General features: G+C 43.7%; 1 protein-coding gene across 1 annotated transcript in view; it reads left to right on the top strand.

Annotated features, from left to right (window-relative positions):
- LOC138282815 (transient receptor potential channel pyrexia-like) overlaps positions 1–12,230 on the top strand; it is a 1,013,831-nt gene that overhangs the window by 885,138 nt on the left and 116,463 nt on the right. Inside the window, exon 19 of the mRNA XM_069220730.1 lies at positions 1,801–1,943. Coding sequence (XP_069076831.1) covers positions 1,801–1,943 — 143 coding nt within the window. The remainder of the gene's footprint in view (positions 1–1,800; positions 1,944–12,230) is intronic.

The raw sequence follows: 12,230 nt of genomic DNA, 5'->3' as shown, positions 1-12,230 counted from the left end.
GCGATGGGCGCCAAAAGACAATCGCCGCGGCTCACATCCGTCTGCCATAATATGACCACAGCCGGCTTTCCGCCACAAAAAGGGCGGAAATCCGGCTGTGGCCATACTGGCAGACGGTGTTAAGGTGGCTCTGCTACCATCAGCAGCGCCACGCCAGTAGACCACTGCCAGACATATTATGAAAAATAATACAGCCAGGTGGTGTTCTGCTGGTGGGCGCTGCTGGCGGTAGCAGCGCCCCGTCCTGTCCCCTGCCGGAAGACCCCCTGGATTCAGGTAAGTTGGGTTTCCAACAGGGGAGGGAGGGATTCAGGTAAGTTGGGTTTCCAACAGGGGAGGGAGGTGGAGGGTGTTGTGTGTGTGTGCATGACTGTGTGAGTGTGTGCGTGCATGCGCATGAGTGTGCAGTGTTGCGTGTGTGTGTGCGCATGTGTGAGTGAATGGAAAACTGAATGCGTGTCTGAGTGTACGTTTGGATGTGTGTACGGATGCATGCGTGTATGAATGTGTGTATGCCTGTGTGAGTGAGTGTGTGAATGCGTGGTGTGTGCCTGCGTGTATGGGGGGATAGATTATAAGGGGGGAGCGTGGATGGAGGGGGGGTTGGGGGTTGTATGGGGAGTGTTGGGGGGGGGGGTGGGCCTCCTACCAGTGACAGGGAAGAAATTCCCTGTCACTGGTAGGGCCTACCGCCAAGGTTTACATGGCTTTACGAACGCCACGAAAACCATGGCGGTTGGAAGGATCATAATGCCACCGGCGGGACAGTAGCAGCTGCCGGGTTGGAGATTGTTACCTCCAGCCCGGCGGCTGCTACCGCCATGGCGGTTGGTGTGGTACATTGGCAGGTTGGCTTCAGCCAACCCGCCAATGTCATAATGTGGCGGAATGTACTGCCAGCCTGTTGGCGGTACTACCGCCACATTTACACCAACCGCCAGGGTCATAATTACCCTCAAAGTGACTGTGCCTTAAAATTACTATTTCTTATGTACAAAATCCATTTTATGATTTGGATAAATGCAGTTTAGTATCCAATGTAACAAAGGTTTTTGCCTTCAATTCAGGTTGCAAATAATTGAACAGTTACCAACATCTCAGCGGAGGTAGTAACTGATTTGCAATGGGGGAAGGGACTTCAAGTCAACCTTATGTTGTTAGAATAGTGTTGGTAGCCTCAGGGAACGAACGCAGTGATCTACAGGACCCATGCCTACTGCCCCCATGTGTCCCCAAATTATTATTATTATTTTTATAAATAGATTCCTTTCAGAAACCGGCGCTACTTAAAAAAAAAAAAAAAGTTTTCCATTTGTGAATACAAACACAGTGATGGCGATCTGCTGTCCGCTGCAGGCCACAATTCTTGTTTGCAGACAGTCACACTCATTTTCATTAGGCAGGTTGTTCTGTGAGTCCCTTTGAATGGTGATTGTGTGTCATGACCTATTAGGTGACTTCACAAAATCAGAGTCAGTTCGCAAAAAGAGTGTGTGCAGTTTGAGACCACTTTTTTGCAAATGTACTCTTAGTACATTTGGCCCAGAGTTCTTACCTTTTCAAGTGTTTTTTGTGTTTTGCTTATTGACTGAGTTTGCATGAGATGGTTATTTTTGCTTCCTACAGATATGTATCTTTGTTCGCACAAGTAGCCTTTCAGAGTTCTAGGCTATAGGAATGTGATATGCTATCTGTTTATCCCTATGGACATCTTTACCTGGGTAGAGTTTTCTTGCTTTATTTTACTGTTTCCAGGCAACTGCATTCTCAGCACCAACAGTGAATTGCTTCTATTTATAGGAAGAGCTGGATGAACTTATGCACTTACTAAGAGAAAAAGAAGTGAAGAATGAATTATCAGACATCTACGAGAGAGGAAGCGCTCAGGGGAGCAGAGAATCCGGCGAGCCCAAGAAATCAAAGAAAGGCAACGCACCCCAGAGGTATACAGTAATTAAAACTCTAATCAGCCTATGAAAACTGAAAAAAAAAACACATTGCTCATCTCATTTAGCACAGACATTTTGATTTCTCTTTTTACTCTGCTTGTAATTGTCATGTGGCAGCAAAAAAAAATGATACCGTTGGCATGCATCTTTCATATACACTGTGCTGCAGTTTTACCTACGTATTAGGTGCCAAGAGAAGATTCAGACAATTTACCCAAGAGACCCTAGGGGGCATATTTACAAATAATTGGCATGGGGCAGCTCCCCAAGTCTTTTTGCTGCGCTGCCCTATGGCAATTTGAAAGGGTGTAATACACAATATATACGAGATATGGTGCATTCCTGTCCTTTTAGCCAGCGCCGGACAGTGGGGTAATATAGGCCCCCACGGTTAGGAGGCCCAAGCTAAAGGGGACCCCTCAGCACAGTACCCTGCCTTGAAAGCTCCTGTTTGAGTCTGGAAGGTGGGCCCTCCATGTAATTTGCATGGGGCCCCCTCAGGTTTCGTTATGCTACTGGCATTGGCACACCATTTGGTTCCTAGTACCAACACAGGCACCCTTGCATCATAGTGGAAGGGTGTCTGCCATTTTGGCAGAATTATTTTGTACAGGAAGGTGCACCTTCTTGCGCAAAAACAACCATTGGGGCTTTTTCCTCTTTCTATTTGTGCTGCAGAATGCAGAATATGTGTGCTGCAGAATCCAGTACACATAGAAGGAGGAAAAAACGAGAAGGAATAAAGATATTTCTGCTTGTTATGCCTCCCCTGGGGGAGCCTTCCGGTTTGACTCATTCCCAGGTATACAAGTCCTAGTAAATCTGGGGACGCACCCAAACCCCATGGGTGTTGCATGGGAAAACCCACTAAAACGCCCAAGGAACTCACCTCTGATGCAGTGTAAGTCAACGCAGCAACTGCCTTACTCTTACACATAGTTATGATGTAAGCGTTGCCTTACACTATATCTACAAGGCCATGGAAACCATGCAAAGTGGCTTTGCATGGCCTCGTAGATATGGGTCTGCACTACTGGAGCTTCAAAAAAAGTGATGCACTGGCATCACAAGGGGCTTGCAAAATAATCCCCTGACTGTATAACATTGCCATTCAAGTGTTTTCTCACACATGCTGAATGTAGCTGTAGACAGGCACTGTCACAGGTTCAGTGCCATGGGTGCCTTACAGAGGGCACTATGCCTTCTCCACATTTACCCACTTTGAACTGGATAATGCACACCAAGATAGCCATTTGGTTGTGAAAATTACCTCACTTACTGGATGAACAGATCTGACATATAGCATACAACTTCGATCCTTTATCTTAATAAAGTATGGCCTTCAACAATATTCAAATATATAAGCATATCTACAGCGTCCGTCCACACCATACATATTCCTCTTCTTAAGGTTTTGCTGACTTCTCGATGCCCCATCACGTCCAGAATTTGTCACAGCTCCATAAAGTAGCACAAGCTCTAGGTTTACAGACCAAATTTCTCCACTGTGGTAAGCAACAACCAGTGGATGGTCAGGGGTGTGGTGGCTGTAGCAACAGCTGGAGACCACTTGGGCATTTGATCAACATCTGCATGTTATATCAGTGATGAACTGTGCAACAAAAAGTGCAGTGGCACAGCAGTAAAGCAGAAGGTGCTAGATCCTAGTCACCATTGTTTGCACTGCAGATAGAAGTGGGGACTTGCGAGGAAACAATGAGTGGTGTAGCATCAAATAAGGGCCCTGACCATTATTCCTCATTGTGCTCACAAGCCTGTGCTGCAGCACAAGGGCTGGAATAACAGCAAAAAAATATGCCATACTTATCCCTGATCACCCCAAGCAGTCTCAGGGCTGCGGCCTCATCCTGTTCAGCACTGTTTAAACTGCAACATAAAATGTAGTCCTCACAGCCCCCCTCAACACTCACACAACTTTGATCTTTTGACTTCACACTCATTTCCAGTTCAAATGGCCATCAAGCCAATAGGAGGGTATGGTGGCCAACTTCTATCCATTGTTATCACCTATAACTACAAAGGCTCCATTCCTACTAGGTCATACGAAGGCGATTTTTTCCTGGACACATGCACCCCTAAATGCATATGAGATATGTGCTAAATGCAATCACTAAAGGAAGGCTCACCACCATCTTCCCACCCAGATCCAGTATAAATCTTTTGTAAATTTACATTGCCCCAGTACTGTACAAAGTCCTTCCTGCAGACAAAATATTAGTTAGTGTACTCGCACGATATGGTGAAGACCTCAAAGTGGGCCGGCATTTAATTTTGGCACATGCCTTACGTGGCCATTCGCCAGTCAATTTGAAGTGGGCAATTAGATCTATTGCACTTTCTGGTGTCTGGTCTGTCATGCCCTAATGCCCTTGGGGAAAGAGCAGGCCACTGCACTTCTCCAAAACCCTTTGGACCGGACCACATACAATGAGATGGAAACCTTACTCCCATTACCTCACAAACATCTATAGTGATGTAAACAACAGTCGTATACTTAAGCATAAGTATGCGCCCTCCACTACCAAACAATTCTGCCCACCCTTGGCATCATGACTCACTCTGTTTTCATCTCTTAATCTGAAATTCCTTCAGACCATACAACCCTCTGTTAAACATCTTGGACATTGCTCACTCCCTGCTGATTCTGAAAGACTGAAGGTTCCCATCCCAAAATTAAAAACATGTGAACGCATCTCTGAATGTTGTCTCATCAAAACTAGAGAGCTAGACTTGGTCCAGTGTTACACCCAACTACAATAAAAATTAGACTATGAGCAACCTCAATCTGTCCCTATTACTCTTCTTTTATGCAACCTCCCAATCTTCTCCTATCCATTTCATATGTTTGTAATGATTAAAGTCTTTTCCATGAAACCTCACCTAACCTAGCTTGGGTTTATTGATGGCCATGTTGTTTCTTAACCACTATTCTGAGCAAATATTTAATGATATTCTTGTGTTCCTTTCTTGTCTGCCACTGATGAGCTTATACCAGGTACCGCTGCTAAGAAATTCTTCCCATCCTATTCAAGACCTTAGCTAACACCACCAGATAACCAGAAACTAACTTTTGTGCATTCAAGAATTTGCATCTACATATCCAGTGGGTTCTGCTTCCAGCAATCTTTTGTTATGGCACGTTTTACCACTCTAACTTACATTAGTACCTTGCTCTTCTTCCCATGCTGCAATGCTGTATACACCTTGTCACTCACTCTGCTCATCAGCCTGGGAGTCAAGCAGCAGAAGCCACCAATGTGCTTAGGCCCTCTAACACTGGCCTTGGAAAGTTGCCTGTGTAGATCCCTGCGGACCTTTGACTCACTGATGGAGTTCTTCAGGTTTGACCGTTGGCTAGTAAGCTTTGTAGTTTACAACAACGGAGTAAACTTCTGCTGCGAGAATGAGGCCCAACTGGGCAATGTCTCAAGAAGAGTTGCAGGAGCTAATCTTTTTTCACCTTAAATACATCGCAATTTGGAATTTTGCTAACTCAAGTCATATTTACAATGTCCTCCATCTTGTACTGACATCACCAAGATCATGTGTTACTATTATTGTTTCTTTCCTTTCAAGTAAAGAATTTCTTTCCTAATAAACTGAAAACTGTTCCCATGGACCTCTCTGCTGTGTACCAAGGACACGTCAACTGTCCCAGGCTATGGTCATACAATGTATCCATTGGACTGCCAGACCAGACTGTGAGAATGTCTGCATCTTCAATGTCATGCTACCATGAGAGAATCCTCAAATGTAATATGTAGTAAAATTATTCTTATTGCTTATTCCATAGTGGTTCATGTCCTGCAGTGGCGGCCGGCAGTTTTAGGAGCGAGGGGGGCGGGCGGGAAGCACACTCACACTCATTCTTTCACACACACACGCATGCATATCCATTAACAACACTCATCAACATTCAAACATACACGCACGCACCAAACATTCATTTAAAAAGATCACACACACACTTACCTTCAGCCTTGGAGGTCCCAGTAGCGTTGGGACTGCTGGTGAGGGAAGGCAGCAGTCCCAACTTGCTCACAGAGTGGGATGGGGTCAGTGAGACTGCTGATCCCACCCCACTCTGCGACAAGGTGTCACTGATTGACACTCACCCTGGGCGCTTCAGGGCTTAAACATGAAGCTCTCAGGTCGAAGTCAATGGGTGATGCTTCCCTCGTCACCTGTGGGAGGGCCACATGGAACCTTGGCTGAGCCAAGGAGGTCACGCCCACAGGAGCTTTTGCTCACACCATCAGGCAAATAGATCAGCCTAGTAAAACAGCTTCCCAAGACGTCACAAAAGCAGAATGAGTGCATGAATCTATCTATTGAAGAACTTCTTCCTCCCAAGGACTCGTCACTGGGAAAGCAGAGGACAAGACAACTCGGATGTTGACAGCATGCAAGCGTAAGGTCTCACAAATGGATAGCGCGCTATCTTCAGGATTACCTACATCATCTACAAAGCTATCACAACTAGCATGCCTGGGTAGCTGACTAAAGTTTACAATCTCTGGTGACTCTCAGCACAGCCAGGAGATCGTTATGCTGGTAATGAAGAACTTTAAAAGACTGAAAACAAGGCGATTGGCCTTAATGATTTATGCATGCATGATCTGAAACAATGCCGGACCCTGATCCAGTTTAGGAAAGGGCTGAAGCTTCACCTTGCTAAAGATTACTACATCATGATGCAGTAAGTCAACAAACCAGCTGCCAGTCCTATCACGTGTTGACTATGCCTTTGACTATGACCCTATACAGTGGTCTGCTGCCTTTCTGCTCGGTTCACATTAATTTAAATTCCACATACAATACGTGGTCACTTTGTTGGTCACAGTATAAGATAAGGGTGAGAGGGAAAATATTCTTAATGTGTAAAAATACTAATGTGGTGATCTTCCCTGATATCAGTCCTGATTGGAAATGCAGGAGAAGGTAATTGCTGGAAGATGGAATGTGTTTATGAATCTGGGGCCACTGTAGTTGGTGGTCTACCCAATCAAACTAAAAGTATTACTCTGAGGCAGGATGTCTGCTTGTACTTGATGATGTTGAAGCTGCAAAATCACATTTGAAGAAGTGCCCAAATACGAAAGTTATGTAGGATGAGGGGTGAAAGATAAACCATTTCCGGCGTAGTTCCTATTGGTATAAACTGATAGTAACCCCTCAGTAACAAGTTTCAAGTTTAGTTGCCAATAGCTGTTTGAGGTCCGGTCCCCTTTCCTCACATTAGATCTCTGCAATACGTACAGTTCTTCAAGCTTCGACCTATTATAGTATTGAAGATTATAGTATCATGTTAAGGGTCTTGTTCTAATGCTACAATGGATTATGGTAGTATTATATTCAATTGTTTTGAAATCTGAAGAAAAATATTTTAAATAAAGAACATCTCTTGGTATGTGCAGCACATCGGTGTCTCTCTTGTGGAGTACCAGTTTATGATGGTAACCAAGCCCTCATTATCAGAAAAGAAATCACTTGTGTCCACCTGCAGTTCCTCCCACGAAGGCACCTTATGTAAGGACTGGGATGGATCCGAGAAATGTAGTGGTGTTTTATCCCTGGTCAGTCATCTCTTTAGCTTACAGCGGACGCGTTCCCTTACCAGAACAGACACTGCCACGTTTGTGAATGTGTCCACTCTTCTGACAGACAAATGTATACTACACTCACTGCCTCCTTAAACATACTTCAAACCAGCAAATAATACTGTACCAGCTTTGTAATTTTCACAGTGTCTCCTGGCACTACCACTTTGTAAGCAAAGTTCAGATTTTCCAGTAGCTGTGTATGCATTCTCCGGTTCCTGAATGTGCCAAACCTCAGACCTTGGGTCTAACACTTCTAGCTAAGACTTGGTGCTTCATCTTGTGGGCTTTCAGCTTGTATTCTCACACTTCAGCTGTCATTCTATCAGTATTCTACACCAGCTTCCCACCTTGAATCAGACTCACATCTTTACCTTGCTTATATTTCAGGGGCTCATCTCGACAGTGCTATGTGTAGGTGCTCCATAGTGGTTGAGGATATCTGTTTCCTAAGAGATTCTTGTGTATTAGTGTCATTCACATACGAAGGTTCTATAGGTTGCATGGTGAGGTGAGGATATGGCGAAGGTCCGAAGCAAGGGCATCTGTGCCTGCAGCAGAAGTGATTAATGGGCTAAATGTGACATCCCTTAAGGGCTAATTGATCCTTTTGATTTTGCATTCAATGGCTTGTGCCTGCTTATGCTAGCATGACTGATGTATGATAAAGAAGTAAGGTTGCAGCCATAAAACAGGAACTCTTTTTGATACATAATTTTAGAAGTTGAGTGCTGAAACGTATTGCACCTCACAGTTGACTGAACTTCACTCCAGGGTTTGGAGTATTGTAAGACAAGAAATGTTTTTTCATAAAAATTTATTATAACTACATCACATTCTACCTTCTGTAGACAGATCCAGTTACTGCCGTCAGTTCAAGAAAATGATTCACATCTAATATGTGACCGTCAACCTTCGCCAGTCCCAGTGTCAAAATACCCTTTGTCTTGCTATTTTGTGTACTGTATAATTCTTGTCTTGGCCTATGTAGTATGAATTAGAACACCTTCGATGTAGGTGTTCATCTGCAGGGCTCGAAAATGATACCCTCAGTGCAGTGACTATATTAGGGGTTCAACTTTATTTGTTATCATGTAGTGCAGTACACTTAATGAGTGTGGATTCCCTTTATATTTGTCACTAATATTAATGGTTCTGTTACATTGACATTTTTAGCGTATATCTTAGGTGTTAAGAGTCATTTTGAGATATGTGCTAACTTAGAGCGATGAGGGTGTTAAGTTTGTTAATACTGCATATAAAGGTAAAAATAGAATATTCATTGTAAGGCACTCCATGAACAGGTAGCTGTCTCAGGACTTAGGGCCAGATTTAGAATTTGGTGCAGGGGTTACTCCATCACGAACGTGAGGGATTTCTTGTCTGCCATATTACAAGTTCCATAGGCTTTTATGGAATTGTAATATGACGGACAGGATATTCGTCACGTTTGTGACGGAGTAAACCTCTCGCAAACTCTAAATCAGGCCCTAGTTGTCATCCTAAGACTCTTGCCATTACACCTAGGGAAGCTCTAGAATGGAGCAAAAAAGAAGATTCTCAAGACAACACACAGGGCTGTGGTGTAATTGCAAAGAATACTGGTTCCCATCATGGGCAGGATATTATGGGGCATATTTATACTTGTTTTGCGCCAAATTTGCATCACTTTTTTAACGTAAATTCGGTGCAAAACTAACTCCATATTTATACTTTGGCACTAGACCTGTCTAGCGCCAGATTTATGAAGTTTAAGTCATTTTTTAGATGTGGAAATGTACCTTGCATTAATGAGATTCAAGGTAGGCGTTCCCGTGTAAAGAATGACTCTATGTCCTTAGCGCCATATTTATTCCCAGTGCTAAAATCAGGCACGGGGGGAGGAGGGGTCAAATAATGGTGCAAAGCTTGCTTTGCGCCATTATTTAACGCCTGGGTCGGGGCAGGTATTAGTGGAACTGTGTGCCTATTTCCATGGTGGAACACCCTGGAATAAGCCCACAGGTGCTCTCCCCAGGCCCCAGGGACACCCACACCAGAGGGACAGCGCAGGATGGGGGACCCCATCCCAGGTAAGTATAGGTAAGTACAGGTAAGTATAATTATTTTTTTCAAAAAGTGCCATTGGGGGCCCTGAAATGTTTCCCCCTACATTGCCTGTGTGCAATGGCCACGCCCAGGGGACCCTGGTCCCCTGTGCTGGCCATTGGGGTGGTGGGCATGACTCCTGTCTTTTCTAAGACAGTAGTCATGTGGTATGGTTGGTTTTGCATCAGAAAATTAAGCTTGGCTGTTTAGAGACTTTTTTTTTTAACTCTAACCTGCGTAACAGCATTTTTTTAGTGCAAACCCCCTTCTCCCACACCGCCAGCACCACCCGGATAACGGCATTCTTTTTTGCGCTAGTTTACCCTTTGCACCAGCTTGCACCATTCCATAAATATGGTGCCCGGCTGGTGCTCAGAAATGGTGCAAGCTGGTGCTAAACTTTTTGGTGGAAAACTGTGTTAGTGCAGTTTTGCACAAAAAAGTACAAATCAGGGCCAATGTTCTGTTGTGGATTCTGTTTAGCGCCTAGATTGGGTTCCCTTATTTTAGCTATAGGCCCGTAGCCTGTGCCCTTTTACGCACATACACATTTTATTTTGTATTCATTTTATTATATTTAAGCACAGCTTGCTTCTTGCTTGGCTGTTTTAATATTTTAATCAGCTGCCTATCTGAGAAAGCATTGCTGTTCGTGTTCTACATTTATCACTCTGTGCCCTGCTCAATGCTGTCATGTTTGTACATTACAGTTTACCCAGTATTGTTGCACCAAGAGTTACGGAATCAAACCTCAAACCCTAGACATATCATTACGTCAGGCTTGTTCCTAGAACACAACATATTTTGTTATATAAACACTGCCTAGGCCAAAAGAGGGTAGAGGGCATTCCAGCCACAGGCACCTTATGCTGCACACCACTTCCTTGACAGCTTTGCTGATCCTGGCCTTTTTGTTCCAGCCAAAGTGGGAGGATTGCCAGCAGACAACAGGCAGACCCTTGCTGTCTTTTAGGTATTATGTCGGGGCTCCTTCCATAGACCAGGACAGGCAAAAGTGCTAACGCTACTATGCTGTCAGGCTTAGACATTAGGGTATAAGTAGGAATCACCAGAACTCATGAATAGGTCAGAATGGTGGGACTGTTTATATGTTTTACTCTAATGGTCACAATCATCACTGTACTATGTTTCATCTGCCTAATAATTGCAGCTGATGCTTTTTTATCATCGGATACATTTGCTTCAATAAATATTGAAACTGACCCTGCATCTCTTTGACTGCCTAATCATGTGTGAGACTTTGTGCAATTGAAAGAAACGGGTATGATCTGCTCCACCACAACTTACCTGAGGAGTCAGATTGTCATGGTTTTAGGCTGCCACAAATCACCAATTCTTTCCAGGTTTGGGTGAGGTGCTGCTAGCTAGTCGACAAAGTCAGGCCGGCGGCTCCCAGTCAATGTGGGTCTGACTCAGTCACCCACACGTGGTGGTGTTGCCTCTCCAAACTTATCAGTCTTACCCCCACGGTAAGACTCCTACAACAGTTCTTGTTTTCTTTTAAGGGATTAATCTAGACCTATGTTCAAGTACCCCTGAAAAAGAGAAACTAGCAGTCAGCATTTTGACTGTATGTGCTTTCCCTCAACTCTAATACTTTTCTAAACTTTTTTAAATAAGTGGTTCACACATCAGCTTTTGACAGTGTGCAGGCCTAAAGCTTTCTCAGTCCCACTTTGGAGTGTTCAGTCTTGACATGTGGCAAAGACTAACCATATTTATTGTATTTAAAGGCCTTACAGAAGCTCAGCAATAGTTATTATGCCATAGTGAATGAAGGAGTAGTAGGCTACATTAGCAAGTAAGAAATAACCCTGTTAGTGCCAGTGTGCTGTGTATGCATTGTGTGTGGAGGCTCCATTCTGCAGTGCTGAATATATGGAACTTATTATCTGATGGTAAAGTTCCAGTGCTTGGAATGTTCCATCAATGACAGTTTGAGTGTGTCAGCAAATATGCTTAGCTGACAAGCTGTGATAAGATGTGGAACATGACCATGCTTCTTAAGATACCTCGATCTGAAGAGTAAACAGGTGTGTTTATTGTACCTGCTCAGAAACTTCATTTTAGCAGTGTCTTCTTGCTAGCTCTGGACCCCTGCCAAAATCTGATTCACACAAAATATGAACAAATTAGAGCACTGGCTTCTCTGAAGTTACCAAAGCAAAAGATGTTGACAGCAGGCGAGGATAACTGCTCCCTTCAAAAAAGATAGCAACTCAACTAAATTAGTAGACAAATACACTGGCATCCCTATTAGAATTAAATTAAACAACATTCAAATATATGAAAAGAATTAAACTAGGACAAATAATTTAAAAGTGACTGGCTGGAAGGAGAAATTGATGAAAATGTTCAGAAATATCTCTAAGTAATGATGGACACTAACTTACAATGCAAAAGGTTAACCATTACAAAGCATTAGGATAAGTACAACCCAAACAGTACCTTGCTTGACTATGTGTTCCGTCTTTGTCTCTGAAGACAAATCAATGAATAACTGAATGGTCCATTCTCTAGACTGTGTTAACCTCATACCAAACAGAAGCTA

This window comes from Pleurodeles waltl, chromosome 2_2 (assembly GCF_031143425.1).
Source record: "Pleurodeles waltl isolate 20211129_DDA chromosome 2_2, aPleWal1.hap1.20221129, whole genome shotgun sequence".
NCBI classification, from domain to species: domain Eukaryota; kingdom Metazoa; phylum Chordata; class Amphibia; order Caudata; family Salamandridae; genus Pleurodeles; species Pleurodeles waltl.
This window is presented reverse-complemented; position numbering and strand designations above follow the sequence as displayed.